This window comes from Acinonyx jubatus, chromosome B4 (assembly GCF_027475565.1).
Source record: "Acinonyx jubatus isolate Ajub_Pintada_27869175 chromosome B4, VMU_Ajub_asm_v1.0, whole genome shotgun sequence".
Taxonomy (NCBI): domain Eukaryota; kingdom Metazoa; phylum Chordata; class Mammalia; order Carnivora; family Felidae; genus Acinonyx; species Acinonyx jubatus.
This window is the reverse complement of record NC_069387.1, coordinates 77708551-77729289: the sequence shown is the minus strand read 5'-3', so window position 1 is coordinate 77729289 and position 20739 is coordinate 77708551. Positions and strand designations below refer to the sequence as shown.

Sequence of the window (20739 nt, the reverse complement as noted above, 5' to 3'; positions counted from 1 at the left end):
AGTCATATCAGGTGCATCGTCTTGGGTTACCCGGGTCAGCTTGACTCCGCCGCAGGCACTGCTCAGACTCTGCCAGGGGCTTTCTGCTTCCCCTTCAGGCACGTCCGCATCCCACGTTTGCTTGCAGTCCCACATCTGGCGGCCGGGGCCATCAGTCTCTCCTTTTTAGGGGCCCAAGGAAGGCCGGATACCTCGTGTCTAAATTACACTGAGGGCCAGCCAGGGCTGTGCAGCCCTTTGCGGGGGTGTGTGTGTGTGTGGGGGGGGGGCTCATCGTCAGATCTGGGGCTTCCGTGTGGCCTGAGAGAGCATATTCAGTATTACACTTACATATCTAGAAAATAGTAGGGCAGACGGGGCAAGAAAACCACTCTGATTGCTTTCCTAAAACAGATCTCAGAAAGTAAAACTCCCTGCCCCAGGGCTTTGTCTCTTGTAGACTCCTGTAAAGGCTGGGGAGAAAGATATAGACAAAGCAGGGCTTGGAAAGAGCATGGGGAGAGGAGAGGTGGGACAGGATTTTTAGGGTTATTCTGGGGAGGTAGGCTTAGGAAGGGTGAGCAACCCCTCAGCGGGGTGCCTTGGTTTCAGCTAGGATGTTTTCCTCCAGGTAGCAGCACCAAGGAGCCCAGAGAAAGCAAGTGTCCCGGCTCACAGAAGCTCCAGGTAACGTCTTGTGTAACTCAGGAAGCTGGCCCTTGCTCTGTTCACTTTGCAGCTTCTCAGGGCCCTGCAGTGATAAAGACTTCCCCCCTGTCCCTCTGGGGAGCTCCCCCCGCCCCCCCCCCCACCTCACCCCCCCCACACCCATGCCAGCTAGCCTGGAGGGCTGCCTGTCCTGGCTTTTGTCTCCCTGAGCCTCCCGCAGACAAAGGGTCTCAAACAGTGCTGTCTTTAGCTTTTTTCCACCAAGGACCCCATAGTTTTAGAGGTTGCAGAGTAAACATGCTGTATTTTAGGTAAAGTACATGCTGTATTTTAAGTTTATTTCTTTATTTTGAGAGGAGAGTGGGGGGTGGAGGGCAGAGGGAGAGAGAAAATCCCAAGCAGGCTCATTACTTTCAGCAGAGCCCCCATGCAGGCCTTGAACCCAGAGCCTAGTGCGGAGCGTGAACCCAGGAGGCGTGAGTTCATGACCTGAGCTGAAGCCAGATGCTTAACCAACTGAGCCATCCTGGTGCCCCGTCGGCCTTTTTTTTTTTTTTTTTTAATGTTTATTTTGAGAGAGACAGAGACAGCTTGAGCAGGGGAAGGATAGAGAGAGAGAAGGATAGAGAGAAAGAGAATCCCAAGCAGGCTCCACGCTGCCAGCTGCAGAGCCCGATGTTTGAACCCACAAACTGTGAGATCATGACCTGAGTCAAAACCAAGAGTCAGACGCTCACCCGACCGAGCCACCCAGGCACCCCATTTGTTTTTCATTTTGATTGAAGATCTTCAGGCATACCCCTTTCACTTTCCTGACTCTCCCCACTGTGATCTTCCTTGCCTGCTCAACCCAGGCCCAGGTCACTTATTACCTTCTATATGTTCACGCTATGTTATGTTTCTGGTTTATTCTTGGTCTTTTGTCTCTAGGATATAGAGTTCCATGAGGATAGTAATTTTGTCTTTTTCGCTCATTGATGTATCTCTAGTACCTGGAGGAGTAGCTGGTACATAGTAGGTATTCAGCAAGTATTTGTTGAAAGAATGGATAAAAATGCACATGTTTTTTTTTCTTAGAATTTATTTTTTAAAGTAATCCCTACACCCAACATGGGGCTTGAACTCACAACCCCTAGATCAAGAGTCACACGCTCTACAGACTGAGCCAGCCAGGCCCTCCAAAACTGCACATAACTTTTGACCATTAGGCTGTTAGTGCTCTAGCATGGGGCCTGGCATAAAGTAGGCACTTCCTAAATATTCGTTAATGTATAGCATTTCGAGCCCAGCATACCATTTCGAGACATTTGTCCTATAGATATGCTCACACATTAATACATATTAGTTACAGATATTAATAGCATATTAGTTAACATTAATTGCAACCTTTTTTTTTTAACGTTTATTTTTGAGAGAGAGAGAGAGAGAGACAGAGTGTGAGCGGGGGAAGGGCAGAGAGGGAGGGAGACACAGAACCGGAATCAGGCTCCAGGCTCTGAGTTGTCAGCACAGAGCCCAATGCGGGGCTCAAACTCACAAGCTGTGAGATCATGACCTCAGCCAAAGTCAGGTGCTTAAGCGACTGAGCCACCCAGGTGCCCCTAATTGCAACTTTTTGTAAAAACCAAACTACTGGCAATCAAGATGTCCATCACTAAAAGACCTGGGTTAGGTACATTTGTACTCTACACACCATAGTACCAGGCAGCTATTAAGAATAGGGTGTACAATGTACAGATTAAATAGAATAGTCCTTTGCTGGGGCGCCTGGGTGGCTCAGTCGGTTAAGCGGCCGACTTCGGCTCAGGTCATGATCTCACAGTCCGTGAGTTCGAGCCCCGAGTCAGGCTCTGTGCTGACAGCTCAGAGCCTGGAGCCTGTTTCAGATTCTGTCTCCCTCTCTCTGACCCTCCCCTGTTCATGCTCTGTCTCTCCCTGTCTCAAAAATAAATAAAACGTTAAAAAAAATTTTTAAAAAAGTAATATTAAAAAAAAAAAAAGAATAGTCCTTTGCTACCAAATGTAAGTTTTTTTTGTTGCTGAGACCTGAGAGAAAATCATTCTGGGGATCCTTCTAAAAAAAAACGATCCCAATGGCATTCCTATACAGATACCAGAAGTTTTACGTAACATGATGTCATATTTTGTACGACATCGCTCAAAGTAGACGGAGGACTGTTTACTAAGCAAAAGGTCAAGAAAGACCTAGGTATCGTCTGTCAGATTGGTTTCTTGACCATGACTGGACATTATACAGATCACGTTTCTGATTCTTGGAAGCATTTGGAGCACAGTAATTACTCTTTGTTGCAGATTGAGAGAAGATTTATGTGATATAGACATTCAGATGCATGATGGGGAGGAAAAAAAATCATCAAAATGGTTATCAAAACAGGAGAGGTGATAGAGTGCAAAGTTACTGCAATTCCATGCTTTTTCCCTCAATAGCGGATCAACAATTTCCTTTCGGAGAATGGAATATGCATGTGGATTCCATTTGAAGGTAGAAGAGATTCCAAATTCACTCAACTGGGCATAAAAAGCAAGGTAGGTCTACACATACTGCTTTAGAAAGGTGTCTAAGACATACTGAGATGAAGAAGGCAGAGTTTGGGAGTCCAGGCTGCAGAATAGTACGGTCCCACATACATAAAATAAAAGGAAACACATTCGTATATGTCCAGTTTAAGGGACTATTTTACAAGTGGTTGCCTCTGGAGTGGGGTAGGAAGTATTTCATTTGATTTCCTTCTTTCCTTTTGGATTCTGCGCAGGTTGCTTGTATACCTTTTTCAGTTTGAAAAGACAAATTCTCATCGACCATTCCCTCCTCATTCAGAGAAGGTGGGTCCTCAGAAGAGCCCCCCCCCCCCCCCCCACCTATGAACCCCCTGCGGTCAGCAGTGACTTCTGCCTGGTCAGAGATAGGACTACTGGGTCAGGGCGTTGGCACGTGTTCTGAAGACAAGCAAGGAAGACACAAAAGTGACCTCTGAATTTTTTATTGGCCTCCCGTTCCCCAAAGGGTAGCCTGCTTCTGCTGCTTCAACGCCTCAGAACTTTGGTGTCATTGGTCTCAGACACCACTTTGCCGTCCACGATCCTGCGGGTGGTGGTCTTCTGGATGGTTTGAAAGGAGTTGCTGGTATCCAGGGCGTCGCTAAGACTGTCACAGAAGACCAAGCCCCAGTTACAAACAGCTCGCAGAGTAGAAGGGAGTCAAGGAAGAGGAGGAAAAATGCTTCCTGATCCCTGCCTCTATCTCCACACTCCGTTTGGCCACTTCCTCCAGAAAAGGGAAACCCAAAGGCAAACTCCACGTGTGCTCTAAGTACGGCTGGGGCAATACTCAGTCTGTTCTCTTCTCCAGGGAGGGAGTCTCTGAAGCTCTTACTTACTCCCTTGGAGACGCAGGAGCCCGCACAGAGCACCGGCCCAGCGCTCAGTGGACACTGATGCGCAGGGATGAGGGGGGCGGGGTGGGTTACAAAAGCTCAGACTCTGGGGATAAATGTATCCTGACCCCAGCTTGTGAGGGTGGGAGGAGAGCCCCATTTACCTGAAGTCCTCCCCGTCTTCCAGCAGGCGACGGTAGGTGGCGATCTCAGCCTCCAGCTTGACCTTGACATTGAGCAAGGCCTCGTACTCCTGGGCCTGCCGCTGCCCCTCTGTCCGGGTCTGGGACAGCTCTGACTCCAGGTGCAGCAGGACCCCGTTGAGCTGCTCCATCTGCAAGGTGTAGCGGGCCTCCACCTCCCTCAAGCTGTTCTCGAAGCTGGCCTTCTGCAGGGGCGCAGAGAGGAGGGGCGGGTGAGCTCCGAGATGGGGTGGAGGGAGTGTCTCCACAAAGTTTTCAGCAGAACAGTCCAAATCCCACGACCATTCATCCCTTCACTCTTGGAAACGTCTTCGAGAACTTAGGGTGTGCCAGATACTAGGGTCGTGGGTAGGAGCAGTGGGAAAATGCAAAGAGAAACCACCCTTTCTGAGCATAAGGGACTTAAAATGGAAGGGAGTAGGATTTGGGCTGAGATAGGACTGGGTCTGAGGCTGACAGAGGGTGGGACCAAGAGTAGTTGGGGCAGGTGACGTGAGGACTCTCACCAGGTTTCTCATCGAGTCCAGGTTGATCTCCAAGGACTGGACCGTGCGTCTCAGCTCCTTGAGGGTCTTCTCAGCTTCTGCTATCTCAGCAGTCTGGGAGGTGATCACTGTGGTGCTCTCCTCAATCTGCAGGGACAAGAGAGTCCTCAGGTCCCTCCTTCTCCGTCTGCTTCCCTTCCACACCCTCAGGCCTCTGGACCTAGCCTGGCACCCATCCCTTCCCTTCATGCACCTGCTGGGACCAGTACTTGTCCAGCTCCTCTCGGTTCTTCTTAGCCAGCTCTTCATACTGGGCCCGGATGTCCGCCATGATCTTGCTGAGGTCCTGAGATTTGGGGGCATCCAACTCCACGGTCAACCCTGAGTTGGCAATTTGGTTTTGTAGACCCTTTACTTCCTGAAGGAGAGAGGACCAGAGTGAGGAAAGAGGGGACTCGGGGCCAGAACTCCAGGAAGGCTCCACCTCTGCAACTGTCTCTTGCAGGAGGCCTGCGGGGTCAGTTGGAGACAGGAACAGAGAAGACTCTCGGTTTTGTGCTCTGGGCGATGCCAGGTCTGGGCTTTCTACTCCAGATGGATAAAATGGCACCACTCACTATCACCCACAGGTGGTTTCTCCCTTCTCACTTTGCTCTGTCCCTGCATCCACCCTCCTTCCACAAACCTGTTCCTCGAACGTTCTTCCAGGAAGCCCTGCCGGCTCCACCTGCTCTCACTCCCCCCTCAGCCCTCACCCTTAGTGCTAGCTGCTTCTACCTTTTGTCCTCACCTCGCTCTCTCACCCATGTCCTCTTGACCCCCTCACGCTGTCATTCAGGTGACCCACTGAGTATGGCAGCCGTGTGATTCAGAAGAGCCCAAGCTGGGAGTTCTAGGCTTCCCCGTAAGCTACTTACAGGTGACCCGGCCCATCTATTCCCCCACCCAGACTTGTTTGGTCCCCTGCTTGCCTCCTCATGGTTCTTCTTCATGAAGAGCAACTCTTCCTTGAGAGCCTCGATCTCTGTCTCCAGCTGCAGCCGAGTGACATTGGTGTCATCAATGACCTTGCGGAGCCCATGGATGTCACTCTCCACAGACTGGCGCATGGCCAGCTCCGTCTCATACCTGTGGGAGTGGAGGCGATCAGAGGGGCCTCATTTCTGTTCCAGAACCTTCTCGGGCATGCCACCTAATAGTGCCCCTATGGCCATTGCAAACTATGGAGTTTGCCGTGACCTGATTTTGACTCAGCAACCTGAGTCAAGATCAGGTGCTAATCCTCTGGGCACTGTTCTTGGCACCTGGGGGACAGTATTCTTTAACTGCGTTACATGAATGAATAAACTGATGGAGCTTAACTCTCTCTTATCCACCCAGCTCCGCCCACAGCTGAAGATCCCACTGTGAGCCCCTACCTGACCCAGCCTGTAACAGACTTGGCCCCACCCTCAGCTCCCTAGCACCCTGAGGCTTACTTGACCCTGAAGTCATCAGCAGCAAGACGGGCATTGTCAATCTGCAGAACGATGCGGGCATTGTCCACAGAATTTGCAAAGATCTGGGGGATTGTAGAGAGGTTGCTCCATAAATGGGAAATCAATGATGGGCTGAGCATGGGAAGGTGTTATGTGTCTGAATGACACTTCCTGGTCCCAAGGAATAGCCAGAGGCTCTCCTCGAACACCTATCCCCTTCCACCTGTGTCCCTCACACTGTTCCCTCCTTTCATGGAGTCCCAAATCCCAGAGCTCCCACGGGTCTCCCACTGCCCCGTTTTTGGGGCCTCTGCTGGCCTTCCCGCCCTGAAGTAACAAGTCCTCTCTCTGGCCCTCTCCTGGCATTTTTTCCCAGGTGCACCTGCTCACCTCTCCCCGGCTCCCCCCATTGGCCCCTCCCACAGGTAGGCCGCCTGTTTACTCCTAGATGACTCAGCCTTAGCCACATCCGCTTAACCCTCCAACTGTCTCCATTTGGCCAGAAGCCAGAGGGTCCTTTTTATGGGGCCTTGCCTCATCTCCTTCCATGTGTCTACTTCCTCTGCAAGGCTTCCCCCCTCTCCCCTTCCCACCACCTCCTGGGAAAGGGCCTAACCATGCCCAGTCGCCATCCTTGGGGTCCCAGGGGACAGGGGGATGTATGGAAATGCAAGGCTTGCCGACACCCTACCTGGGGAGCAGGGGGCGGAGTAGTGGGCGGGGTGGCGAGGGGAAGCGGGAAGGAGTCAAGGCACCCCCACCCCTATTAAAATTCCTATCCTTGGGGGAGGCGGGGGAGAAGCAGGGAGTGGATGACTGGAGGGTCAAACATGGCTGGGGGTCGGGGGAGGCCCCCTTACCTGAGCCCTCAGCTCCTCGATGGTCTTGAAGTAGTGCCCCCAGTCTCTGACCTGAGGTCCCTTCTTCTCCAGGTGTTCCCGGATTTTGATCTCCAATCTCTGATTATCAGCCTCCAGGCTCCTCACCCTCTCCAGGTAGGAGGCCAGGCGGTCATTCAGGTCTTGCATGGTCTCCTTCTCGCCCTGGATGCCCCCGATGCCCGCCAGAGCCCCGGTCATCACGGCGGCCATGCCCCCGGACCCCCAGCCGCTCCGGAAGCTAGAGGAGCGGGATATGGAGATCCGGGAGCCTGAGCCCCCGGCGCCTGCATAGACGCTGGCTGCACTGCTGACCGGCCGGACCCGGTGGTTGGACCCCTGCACCGAGCCCACGGACCGGTAGTTGGAGGAGAAGATGGAGTGGGTGGTGAAGCTCATGCTGTTCTAGGAGTAAGAGGAGAGGCCAGGACTCAGGCTCGGGCCACGAGGGGGGTCAAGTCCGCGACTCAAGTTATATCGCCGAGGGAGGGGGTGGGGACCGGCCCGGGCAGGCCCCGCCCCCGCCACCAAGTCGCCTGGAAGCTTGGGCCACAGGTGGATCGCGGCGGGACTCCACGCCCTCCGTTCCCGCCCCCCACCCCAGCCTCCCTTCCCCCAGCCTCCTCAGCACCTTCCCGCCAACGCCATCCTCGACCGTTCTGGGGGTGGGGGGGGCGGGAGGAGGGGAATAACCTGGACCGACCAGGGCCGCAGGTGGAGTCGGCTTTGGCGGTGTAATTTCGGGGCAGGAAATGACGTTATTACACCCCCCCCCCCTTCCAGGTAGAGGAGGTCCCCGCCGGTTGCAAATTTGGGGGTTTTTAGGGGACGAGTGAGTGAAGTCGGGTGTGAATCTCTGTAACTACCTTCAGCCTGCAGCCCAAGGTCCCACCTGCAGAGGAGACCTAGGGGGGATCCCTGAGCCCCAGGAATGCTGGGGAAGAAAAGTTTGGGGCTGGAGAAGAGGAGGAGAAGCTCAATCCTGAGCCCCAGATCTGCTGTTGTACACACTCCACCCCCACCTCACTTGGTTCCCAAACACGCCCACTTGCCCGTGTTCACTAGCACACCCTCACACTCACATCACATAGACGTGTCTCGTCAAACACCCGCAAACACATTCACTCACCGCGTGGATTCAGACCCCTGGAAACAAACTGATTCTCTGAATCCCCTCCCTCTTGCACCTCTCCCCTCCACTCACTGCCTTGGAAGCCTGCCCTCAGTGGGACACTTTGTGATTTAAACAAGGGACACTCTTCCCTTCTAAACGTCTGTGTATCAGCCTTCCCTGCACCCTTGGGTAAACAAATCCTTCCTGAGCGCTTTACAGTTCCATAAATATTTGTTGGGCCCCTATTGTGTGTCAGAGCCTGCTCTAGTCGCTGCCGAGAGGACCACAGTGTAACAGACACTTGAAATCCCTCCTGAAGATTGTAATGTGTCCACATGGTGCAGAGTCGAAGAGGACGGACGTGCACGCCTAGAAATATTCCAGCTGAGTGAGACTCAGTCATTCTGGCCAGCCCCCTCCCCGTCCTTACTAGGATTTTTCTGCAGGTACCCTCCTTCCCGCCCTCCTCCCTTCAAAAGGCTCTCTGCATCCCAAGCTGGTCCCCTGGGGGCTGCCTCCTCCAGGAAGCTCTCCTCAGGACCCAGGTCAAAAGGATGGATCTTTGCTCCGTCTACGCTGCTCCCTGCACCAGGGGGATGGGGCAGATGGCCACTCCCCTGCTGAACGAACTGGGGGAATCCTGAGGTACAGGGCCTTCGAGTCTGTCACCATCAGCAGCTTGTTTGTCCGGCAGGGCCTGGCATTATACACTTGTCTGTGCTCTTTGGTCTGGAGTGGACCTATTGATTTTAATCAAGCTGCCAGCTGAACTGAGATGGGGGCAGACCGGAGAGTAGGCCTGGGAGAGAAAGAGGCATAGCTGGGCCAGTGGACCTGCCAGAGGGGAGACACGGCTTAGATGGGGGACTTGGCCCTGGATTCTCCCAGGCCTGCTGCCGCCGTCTGGTGGGGAAAGCCTCACAGAGCTCGGTGGGAGCCGGCCAGGGGCAGATAAGGGCCTGCCGAAGGCCAAAAGGCGAATGGATGCAAACAGCAGACAAAGGAGTGCCTCCTCGTTTCTTTGCGTGGCAGGTTTCTGGGAGATGAGAGGCGCCAGCCAGACAAAGGGGTTTCTCCTGTTTTCACCTTCGTGTTCCCCGCTAGGTTCCAGAATTGTCATGTGGCACAGGATTGCACAATAAGATACGTAGGTTATACATGCGATGTATTGCCTTTGCTATTTTTGCAAAGCTTTAAGTCAGCCGATTTGGGCTCCTGGCTAGCTGTGTGACCTTGGGGAAGTCAGTTCACTCTGAACTTCAGTTTCTTCACCTGTAAAGGGAGAATAATAAAGTCTGTCCAGTCTATCCCCTTGGGTGGCAGTGGATGTGAATGCCAATTATCACTCATTCATTGAACAAATAAATACTAGTTACTTACTGCAGAGTAAGTCTTTAACACATCCAGGAAGGCAGAGGTGGAGGGGGAGCGGTCAATTTAAATGTAAAGATGGTTCAATGCTATGAGGTCTAAGTCACTTAAGACCCCTGGGGGACTTTGAATTCCATCGGGGATCAAGCCCAGATCCCCAGATTCTTATCCAAACTCCTTCCCAGGTGCTTCTCTGATCCCTGACCCATTCCAACTGCTCAGGACCCTTTGGGGCCTGGGGAGGCTCAGTCTAGTGCAGGAGGGGACAGCTGCCAGCTGGGTCTTATCTCCCATAGCTGATGTCAGTGGCCACATTCCTGACCTCTTGCAGCATCGGGCAAATACCAACCTCAGCCTTCTAGCACCGGCCTGCCCTTTTCCACCACTTCCAGCTTGCTCTGTGATTCAGGGCCTTTTCACTCAGTTAGAGAGCTTGGGGGGAGGGCTGGGGGAAAGGGGCAGGAGGGAAGAGTTTCAGTCTCCAGATTCCCAGCACTGCGGGTCTGGGGTAGCATGAGCGGCAAGATGGAGAGGGGAGTAGGTGTCTCTGAGGCCAGTCCTGGGAGATGCAGGAGAAGGAGATGCCCTGGTGAGAGGTTTCTGGAACAAAGACAGAGGGCTTGCAGAGTGCAGAGACCCAGCAGAGGGGGCTCCTGGGGGAGGGGAAAGGGTTTCCTGCCCCTCCATCGGGCCCCACATTCTGGTGTCCTGCTGAGGAGGAGTGGGGAACCTAAGAAGCAGGTGTTTTTTTTTTTTTTTTCTTTTCCTGAGAAGCAGTTTTTTTTTTTTTTTCTTTTCCCGAGAAGCAGGTTTAACTCCTGAGTAAGCTCAGCGATGACCTTCGATAAGGAGGTCAGCCCTTTCCTCCCCATTCCCACATTCTCTGTCCGAGGGAGGGTGGAGCCGGCAGCCCTGGGGTGGGGGGAGGGGGGGACGACTAGATGGTGGGGGGTAGGGGGCAGGGAGGGTCATGGGGGCCTGCAGTCCTTCAGGCTTGGCTTCATCATTTAGGCTGGAAATTTCCTACTTGGGGCCCCAAGGAGGGAGATGTTTAGGAGACCGACTGGGGTGTAAGGGTGGGGGTCTGTAGCCCAGACAGGGAGGGAATGGTGCCCATCATCTTCTGGAAGGATTGAGGAGGACCTCAGAAAGGACTTCCCATAGGTGTGAGTGCATGTTGGAGGAAAGGAGAGGCCTCTGTGGTGGGGGAGGTTGGAGGCAGTAAGGTGGGTGACAGCCTGACCTGGGAGGCTCCCTTCAGCTCTCCTCACTGCCTCGAGGGCCCAGGGCTGCTGAGCTCAGGGCAGAGCCTCAGGGAAAGAAGTGTGGGGGTAGAGTGGGACTCCCTCACCCCTCACCCTGCATCTGGCATGTAAGGGGGGCTCTGTAGAAGATTTTTATTTAAACAATTAATGAAAGGGCAGGGGTGGGGCTGGGAGAGTCTGGGTAGGCTGCGGAAGCAGGGAGGAGGATGGGGGGTTGCAGCCGGGGTGGATGCAGGACTGGATCTGACTCTCTCGAGACTTTGAGACTTTTCCGGAGGTGTCCCTAGTCCCATTTGGCGGCCCTGGCGCTGCCTGTCTGGTGTGGAGTCAGGGATCGTTTCTGAAGGCTCAGGCCAGGCCCGTTTTCCCAAGGCTGGGAGGGTCCAAGGATGCCCTGACACTTTCAGATCATTGCTTTGGCTGGGTTTGTACCCGAGGGGTTATTCCCCATGGAAAAGGAAGGAAAGAGCAGCACGGAGGGGCATGTGGGCCCAGGAACCTCCAGTGCGGAAGCTCAGGAAAGAGTCCTGGCAAGCTGGCTCTTCTCTGAGTCCCCTTAGACCCTGGGCCCTCCTGCAGCCTTTTCTGGCAAAGTTAGTGACCTTATGACCTCTTTCTCTTCTGACCCAGCCGCTCCTGGTCTCTCTTCAGGTACATCCCCACGGCACAAACTGCAAAAAGACAGCCTCGTCCTTGTCTCCTTGACCTGTGCACTGACCGACCTGCACAGCCAGGTGTGGTGGCTCTGTCTGGAGCCACCCGCCTGGGAGGATTTGGGGAAAACTCTGGCACAGATGAGATGGCCTATGGAAAAAGATCGGACCAAAGTGGACAGAGGCCTAAGGCAAGAAGATGGGGAAGAGACAGAGGGAAGGAGAAGAGAGAGGGGAGGGGGCCCAGGCTCCTGCCAGTTCCCAAGAAAAGACCATGAGAGAGGGGTCAGGAAAGCCAAGGAGAAGGAGTTTCAGGGAGAAGCGGTTCACGCGGCAGATACAAAGAGTGATCACAGAGGCTGAGGACAAGAAGGGCACGCCCAGAAAGTGGTGGAGACCGAAGGCAGGTGGCGAAAGGCTGAGGAGTGAGTGGTTAGTGACACGGTGGAGGCGGAGCATTAGACTTCTCTCTCAAGGACTTTGTTGGGGAGGGAAAGGAGAAAATGGGGGGACACGCTATGGTGGGTAGTGAGGTTGCTGGAAGCCTTCCCTGGGATGGTGCAGTTCAGCAAGGCTGCTCAACGGTTACACAAGCAGTAACAATAAAGTGTGGCTGGTGCCGTGCGAGGGCAAGGCCAGGAACGATGGAAGCATGGAGGAGCAGCTGCTAACTTAGCCTGAGATCCTGTGGGAAGTGACATTTAGGCTGGATGCTGAAAGGGAATAGTGCTTATGGGTGGCAGAGCTGGGACTTGCCATGCATCGCCTCTACATACTCTTGCCTCTCTACCAGTGGGTAGTGGGGACACAGGCAGAGGAGACTGCACCCTATGCAGTGGGATTCAAGGCCTCCCCACCAGGTGTGAATAGCTGGGGGTCCCAGTGGAAGTGACACAGCATAGCTCTGTGATGATCTCTCTCCTGGGGGATCGCTCGCTGAGAGATGAGAGGGAAAGAAGGGTGGGTACTCAGGGGCAGAGGGTCTAGGCAGACTTTGGGCTGGATTGAGTGGGGAAGCAAAGGCATCCAGGAGACCTCCATGGAGGAGGAGGAGTCCAGGGACTGGGAGCTGACAAGACCGATGGCAGCAGCTATGTAGGAAACAAGGGAGCGTGAGACATGGAATGTCAGAGAGGTGTTCTCAGAGTTTGGGTCAGAGCAGATGATGGCATTGGAGGGTGGCTGAAAATCAAGAATCTCAAGGAAGAGAGAGGATGGAGAGACAGCATAGGTTTTGGAATCAGACAGATCTGGGTTTGTGCCCTAGCTTTGCTGTTTGCCTCTGAGTGACCTTGATCACCCCATGGGATCACAGGATCATGATCTTGGGATAGCGTGGGGTTAGTAAGCTTCTCTGAGCTTCGGTTTCCTCATCTGTTGCTGCAGGAATCAAATGTGCCTGGTAGGGTCTGGAGCATAGCCGGTGTTTTTCAAGAGTGCTCCCGTGGGGGCACCAGGAGGACTCAGTCGGTTAAGCCTCTGACTCTTGATTTCATCTCAGGTCACAATCTTGAAGTTCGTGAGTTTGAGCCCCGCATCAGGCTCTGTGCTCACAGTGCAGAGCCTGCTTGGGATTCTCTTTCTCCCTTCTCTCTCTGCCCCTACCATACACATTCTCTCTCTCTCTCTCTCTCTCAAAATAAATACATAAACTTAAAAAAATTAAGAAAAGAAAAGAGTGCTCCCTTGCCTCCTTCTCCTGGAAGAACCATCACCATGGACCTTCAAGCCTCCAGTTTGGTTCACTTCCACAGTGAGCTGATTATTATTCAGTTCCTCTAATAATAATCAGGGAGATCATTATTAGAGGGGAGAGATCATCATTAGAGGGAGCAGATCATTGAAGAAACAAAATACAGTGTGATGGGTGCTATGAAAAGTTCCAAAGTACTATCAGAGGAGAGAGTACCTCATCCATCAACTCTATTATTTTTTAAGAGAGAGAGAGAGAGAGAGAGAGAGAGAGAGAGAGAGAGAGAGAGAATGAGTGGGAGAAAGGCAGAGGGAGAGGGAGAGTGAGAGAATCTTAAACAGGCTCCAGGCTCATCACAGAGCCCAACACAGGGCTTGATCCCATGACCCTGGGATCATGACCTGAGCCAAAATCAAGAGTCAGACACACAACTGACTGAACCACCCAGGTACCCCAATACATCAACTATTTGTAAGGCACCTACTATCTGCCAGACATGTTCTAGGCTTTGAGGACACAGTAAAGAAAAGATAGATAAGCTTTCTGCTCTCATGAGTGTGTATTCTTGGTGTTGAAGGATTGGGGTCATGGAGAACCTCATGGAGAAGGGAGTGCTTGGACAGGGCTTCAGAAAATGAATAAAAACTTGCTAGGAAGAAGCTCCTGGATGGCTCAGTCGGTTAAGCGTCCAACTCTTGACTGCAGCTCAGGTCATGATCATATATAGTCATGGGAGTGAGCCCCCCTTGGGCTCAGCGCAGAGCCTGATTGGGATTCTCTCTCTGCCCACCCCCCCTTGTTCTCTCTCTCAAAAAAAAAAAAGCTTTCTCTCTCTCTCTCTCTCTCTCAAAAAAAAAAAAAAGCTTTCTAGAGAGACCAGGGGATCAAGGAGAAGGCTTTCCAGATCGAATGGGCACTGTGACCTGTTATGGCATCTAACACAGTACCTACCCTCTTCTGAGTTCCAAGTCTGTGTCTCCTGCTGGTCAGTGGATATTACTCCCTTTTGAAGCTTTCAAAGTAATCTTAAACATATCAGACCTGGGGTGCCTGGCTGGCTCAGTCCGTGGAGCATATGACTCTTGATCTTGGGGTTGTGAGTTCAAGCCCCACAGTGGGCACGGAGATTGCTTAAAAGCAAAACAAAACAAAACAAAAAACACCACAAACTTATCAGATCTAAGACTGAACCTATAATCTTTCTGCGTCTGTTTTTTTTCCTGTTTTTTAACAATTCAGATTTTTTTTAGGTATAATTTGCATAGGGTAACCTTCACTTTTTTTAGGTATAGAATTCCTCAGTTTCTTTTTTTAATGTTTTATTTATTTTTGAGAGAGAGACAGAGTACAAGTGGGGGAGGAGGAGAGAGAGAGGGGGAGACACAGAATCTGAAGGAGGCTCCAGGCTCTGAGCTGTCAGCACAGAGCCTGACGTGGGGCTTGAATTCATGAGCTGCAAGATCATGACCTGAGCTGAAGTCAGACGCTCAACCAACTGAACCACCCAGGCGCCCCTTAGAATTCCTTAGGTTTTGACAAATGGATACAGTTGTAAAACTGCCACCATAAATCAAGGCATAAAACATTTTAATCACTTCAAAATGTCCCATTGTGTTCATTTATAGTTTATGTCCCTGACCCAACCCGCAGCTCTGGCAGCCACTGATCTGTTCTCTGTCCCTATAATTTTTCCTTTCTCAGAATGCCCTATAAATTGAATCATACAGCATGTAGCCTTTTGTCTATGGCTTCCTTCACTTGAAACAATGCTTTTGTGACTCATCCATGTTATTGCACCTATCACTGGTTTGTTCCTTTTTACTGCTGTATAGTATTCCACCATATGGAGGTCTTATCATTTGGTTATCCATTCACCATTCACCTGGATATTTAACCTGTTTCCAGTTTTTAAAGTGAATTATGAATAAAGCTGTTATAAACATTGATGTAGAGGTCTTTGTGTGGATATGTTTTCATTTCTCTTGGGTAAAATACCCAGGAATGGAATGGCAGGTTGTATGATAAGTGTGTGTTTAACTTTGTAAGGAAATGCCAAATTGTTTTCTAAAATAGCTCTATCATTTTGCATTCCTTCCAGTAATGCATGAGAGTTTCAGTTGCTTTGGATCCTTTATACATTTCGTATCTTCTGTCCTTTTTTGATAGCTTTTCTCCTAGGTGCATAGTGGTATTTCATTGTAGTTTTATTTATTTATTTATTTATTAATGTTTATTTTATTTTTGAGACAGAGAGAGACAGAGCATGAACAGGGGAGGGGCAGAGAGAGAGGGAGACACAGAATCTGAAACAGGCTCCAGGCTCTGAGCTGTCAGCACAGAGCCCGACGCGGGGCTCAAACTCACGGACCGCGAGATCATGACCTGAGCTGAAGTTGGACGTTTAACCGACTGAGCCACCCAGGCGCCCCTCATTGTGGTTTTAATTTGTATTTCCTAATGACCAATGATGTTGAGCATTTTTTGTGGGTTTCTGTTGCTATCTGTATTTCTTCTTTGATTAAGTGTCTATTCAAGTCTTTTCCCCATTAAAATTTTGGGTTGTCTGGGGTTTTTTATTTTTAAAATGTGAGACTTTTTTTTATAGATCTGGATTTACAACCTTCATCATCTATGTGATTTACAGCGATTTTCTCTCAATCTACAGTTGCCTTTCCATTCTCTTGGCCATGTCTTTTGAAAAGAAATTGTTAACTTTGAAAAAGTCCAATTTATCAGGTTTTTATTTTATGAATCATGGTTTGGTGCTGTATTTGAGAAGTCTTTGCCTATCTGAAAGTCACAAAGATCTTTCTTATCTTTTTTTCCCAAGAGTTCTATGGTTTTAGGTTTCACATATTGGCCTGTGATTCATTTGAGTTAATGTGTTTGGCAAAATATTTTCTCCTAATCTGTGGCTTATCTTTGTATTTTCTTAACAATGTTATTAGAACAGTTGAAGTTTTAACTTTGCTAAAATTTCATTATCAAGTTTTTCTTGTAAGGTATGTGCTTTCTGTGTTCAGTCTAAGAAATCTTTACCTAACCCAGGATCTCTAAGATTTTTTTTCTTATTTTTTCTTCTAGAAGTTGTATAGTTTTATGTTTTCTTTTTTTTAAAAAAATGTTTATTTTTGAGAGAGAGAGAGAGAGAGAAAGCGTGAGCAGGGGAGGGGCAGAGAGAGAAGAAGACACAGAATCTGAAGCAGGCTCCAGGCTCTGAGCTGTCAGCACAGAGCCTGACACTGGGCTCAAACTCACGAACTGCGAGATCAAGACCTTAGCCAAAGTCAGATGCTTAACTGACTGGGCCACCCAGGCGCCCTTGGGTTTTATGTTTTGTGTTGATTCTTGTCTATGGTGTGAAGTATGGGTTAAAGTTAATTTTTTTCTTTGCACAAGGATGCCCAGTTGTGCTAGCACTATTTGTTGAAAAGACGATCCTTTCTCCAATAATTTACCTTGGCACCATTATGTGAGTCTCTTTCTGGACTGTCTTATGTTCTGTTAACGTATACATCTATACCTATGCTGATATGTCACTGCTGTAACTTTATGGCAAATCTTGAGACTGGGAAGTGTGAGTCCAATTTTCTTTTTCTTTTTCTTTTTCAAAATTGTTTTAGGTATTCTAGGCCCTGTGCCTTTTTGTATACATTTTTAGAATAGTTTTGTCACTTTTTAACTGAAGGTTTACTGATAATTGTGATTGGGACTGCATTAAACTTACAGATCAATTCAGAGAGAGAATTAGCATCGTAACAATATTGAGTCTTTCAGTCCATGAACTTGGTATATCTCTCCATTCATATAGGTCTTCTTTAATTTCTCTCATTAATGTTTTGTGGCTTTCAGCACAAAAATCTTGTACATTTTTTTTGATTGAAAGGCATTTTATGTTTTAAATCTGATTATAAATGACATTGTGCTTTCAATTTCAATTTCCGATTGATGATTGCTAGTATATAAAAATATAACTGATTTTATTTATTTATTAAAAAAATTTTTTTTCCTTAATGTTTTTTATTTATTTTTGAGACAGAGAGAGACAGAGCATGAGCGGGGAAGGGGTAGAGAGAGAGGGAGACACAGAATCCGAAGCAGGCTCCAGGCTCTGAGCCGTAGAGCCCGATGCGGGGCTCGAACTCACAGACTGTGAGATCATGACCTGAGCTGAAGTCGGACGCTCAACTGACTGAGCCACCCAGGTGCCCCAAAAATATAACTGGTTTTAAACTTTTGGTCATTTATCCTGCAAACTTGCTAAACTCTTTTATTAGTTCTGGTGGCCTTTTGTATATTCTTTGGGATTTTCTACGTAGAATATGATTTCATTTGTAGATGAAGAAAGCTTCATTTCTTCTTTTCTGATCTGTATGCCTTTTATTTATTTTTCTTGACTCATTGCACTTGCTACCATCTCCAGTACAATGTTGAATAAAAGTGGTGAGAGATAATATCTGGAACATGTTGTAGTCCTGCTTACCCAGGGCCTTTGCACACACACAATGCCCTATATTTAGATCATTCTCTTCCTTTACTGCAGCCTTTTCTATTAACTTATCCTTCATATTTCAGGTCAAGTATTGCTTCTTCAAGGAAGTTTCCTTAACTCCTTCAAATTTAGGCCATGTTCTTTTGTAATATACTCTTATGGGATCATGTTTCTTTCATTAAAATAATTTATAGCAGTTTATTTTATATCCTCATTAATGTGATTACTAGGTTATTATCTTTCTCTCTAACTAGATTGTAAGCTCCAAGGGACATGTCTGTTTTGCTCATCATTGTGATTTTAGTGCCTGCACTTATTAGGTGAGCAATAGATATGTGTTAACTATATGGGGAGCCAATAGGTAGCAGAGGAAAGTAAGAGGCAGAAGATGAAGTGGGAATGGTTGGTGAGTGCCAGGTCAAAGAGGGCCTCCATGTCCCTGGGGAACATGTTATGAATGCAGGTGTCCAAGTGGCGCCCCCACCCCCCACACTTGCAGAATAATACTCTTTGGTATTGGGGTCTGGGCCTGCATTTATAACAAGTTCCCCAGGGATGCACCAAAGGCTGTGGGCTACTGTTTCAGGATCTGGAAAGACATTGAAGCTTGAGGCAGGTAAGTGTTGTGATCATTTTGCATTTTGGCAAGACTATTCCAGCTGGATGTCTTAGAAACGTATGAAGGGTCAAGATTGGGGATTACTACAGTCATCTAGGCAAGTGATAATGAATGCCTGAACTAAGGGAAAATGAGTGGAAACACAGGGAAGAAAATAGATTCAAGGAACATTTAGAAGTTAGAGTTGGCAGGCCTTGGCGTCTATTGGATGTATGGGGAAGGAAGAAGTACGAATACCAACAATAATAACTAACAATTATTGAGAACCTATGATGTGCCAGGCGCAATTCTAGACGCTTTACACATATCGCATTAGTTAGCTTTATAACAACCATATGAGGCAGATGATAATATCATCCCCGGCACTTCAGGTGACTGCTAGATGTCTTGCTTGGGAAGGGGTGATGCTGTCCATCAGATGAGAATTATGAGAGGAAGTGAGGCTAGGCGGGTAGCGTTATACAATGACTTCAGCTTGGAACCTCCTGATTTTGAGACTTGGGTGAGACATCCAGGTGGTGACTGGAAGGAAACACAGTTCTGCAGCTCTCTTGGGAGTCTGGGAGCCAACATCCTGGAGTGGGTGGGATTGGCCAGAGGAAAAGAGCTTGAGGCCAAGGCTCGCGGTCTGGCCTCTGTGGGTAGATTTCCTGAGTGCATGGGCCTCTTGAGTTAGATTGGAGATGCTGGCAATCTGTAATCATGCCAAATGAGTACGTGGTCCATCAAAAAGATAAAGGACCCCAGATACAAGTCGTGGGCAGATAAAGAGGATTCAAGAATGAAGATTGGAAAGGAATGGCCTGAGAGATAGTAAGAAATTTAGAAGGAGATGTCAGGAGGCCAAGGAAGTAGTCCTTTAAGAACCATGGAGTGGTCAGTGGTGTCCAGTCCAAAATTCTAGGGAGGTCAGACAAGAGGAAACTTGAAAAGAGTCCACCAAATTCAGCTATTAATTGATCGTTAGTGTTTTTAATGATTTCCACGGCTGGTGGCTGGGGGAAGTGGGCAGGGTAAAGTGAGAATTGAGAATGAATATGGCCTCTTCGTTTGGGAAACTTAGGTGTAGACAGAGAGGCGTCAAGGGTCAAGGATAATTTCCCTCCCCTCTCCCCTTCCTTCTTTTCTTCCTTTCTTTCTTTTTTTAAGGAGGAAAGGGCTTGCACATGGATACAGGAAGAGGGGAGAAATCCATGGCAGTGGGGGTAGCAGGACCGAGAGAGAGGCCACTTGACGGAGCAAGTAGAGGGGGTAGAGTTGAGAACGCTGGTGGAAGACCTGGCCCTGAGTGCAGGAAGTGCCACCTGCAGGAACGAGTGAAGGCTGGGGGTGAATACAGATAACAGGCAAGGGAGGCATTAAGGTGGTGCCAGCCATGGAAGTCCTTTCGGGAGCCCCTTTAGGGGTCTGGTGCCTGGCAGAGGGCGAGGCGTGATGTCTCCAGATGAGGAGACACCCTTTTCTGCTCTGAAGACTTCGTGGTGTTTTCCTTGGTCTGGGACACTCTCCTCCTTCTGCTCTGCCTTGTCTTCCTCCAGGAAGTCTTCCCGGACTGACACCCCCACTCCGCCTCTCCCAGCGGCTGGCTCAGGTCCTCATTCCTTCTTTGCTCCAGCACAGAGGCAAAGAGCTCCCCCTGCTTCAGTATCTGTCTGTGTGTGTCTGGTCCCTGGAGAGAAAGCACCCAGAAAGGGGAGGGGTGGGATGAGGACATATGTGTATCTGTAAAACGGGTGGCTTCTCTCTCAAGACTGCCCTCTCCTCAGTTCTCAGGATGAGCTCAGGCCACAAGGGGGCTGGCAAGGTCTGGGCAGCCTGCCCAGTTGGCAGGCTGGCAGCCAGGCCCCTACTCTGCCTGGGACCTTTGCTCCCTGCTCTGATGGCCCTGGCCTCCGTTGCCATGGCGGCCCCTTAGTTTGGGGGTAAACAGAGCTCTTCCTCCTCCTCTTGTCCAGTTCACTGACACTCGAGTGTCTCTCCAGGGATGGGCTGGAATTTCAAGTGTGCAGGCACCCCCCCCCTGCCCCACTTGGGGAAGGCACAAGGTGATGAGTCACAGAATTTAGGCCTCTTTCTGCCCCCTCACTGTTATCTCACTGCCCCTGCTGCTCCCTTCCTGCCCAGCCTGTGTCCCGCTGGAATTGCAGAGGGATGGAGATAAGGACTGAGACTCATTTGGCCTATCGGACTGGGCGGTGGGTGTAGGGAGGAACCTTTCTATCCTGGATTCCCTCCTTCAGGCTGTTTCCAGGCTATGGAGACCTTCCTGAGGCCCATCCACTCCCTGGTATCAGTGAGAATAATCAGGGCTTCTCTTCTCCCTTATCTTCTGGATCCTTGGGGCCCAGAGTGAAGGAGAGAAGATAGAAAAAAGGAACGTGGGAGAGAGGAAATGGGGATCAGAGTGGTGAAGACTCACCCAGGTAGAATAGAATCATAGAACCA

General features: G+C 49.9%; 1 protein-coding gene and 1 long non-coding RNA gene across 2 annotated transcripts; one reads left to right on the top strand and one right to left on the bottom strand.

Annotated features, from left to right (window-relative positions):
• Positions 1 to 503: 503 nt before the first annotated feature.
• On the top strand, positions 504 to 3521 carry LOC113593074 (uncharacterized). Its single transcript, XR_003413130.2, has 3 exons — positions 504 to 666; positions 3097 to 3195; positions 3423 to 3521. It is a non-coding gene; the product is annotated as an uncharacterized LOC113593074 (long non-coding RNA).
• Positions 3522 to 3634: 113 nt separating this feature from the next.
• Positions 3635 to 7576, bottom strand: KRT18 (keratin 18). Its single transcript, XM_015084600.3, has 7 exons — positions 7070 to 7576; positions 6210 to 6292; positions 5703 to 5859; positions 4985 to 5149; positions 4753 to 4878; positions 4208 to 4431; positions 3635 to 3814 (listed from the first exon to the last, which is right to left on the bottom strand). The coding sequence occupies exons 1-7, from the start codon at positions 7484 to 7486 to the stop codon at positions 3694 to 3696; spliced, it is 1293 nt and encodes a 430-aa protein (XP_014940086.2). The 5' UTR covers positions 7487 to 7576; the 3' UTR covers positions 3635 to 3693.
• Positions 7577 to 20739: the final 13163 nt, after the last annotated feature.

Coding starts and splice junctions, on each gene's coding strand:
- KRT18 (XM_015084600.3), bottom strand. CDS start 7,486: ATGAGCTTCACCACCCACTCCATCTTCTCCTCCAACTACCGGTCCGTG. Junction 6,293..7,069: donor TCGAGGAGCTGAGGGCTCAG/GTAAGGGGGCCT, acceptor ACAATCCCCCAG/ATCTTTGCAAATTCTGTGGA. Junction 3,815..4,207: donor GAAGACGGGGAGGACTTCAG/GTAAATGGGGCT, acceptor CTTCTGTGACAG/TCTTAGCGACGCCCTGGATA.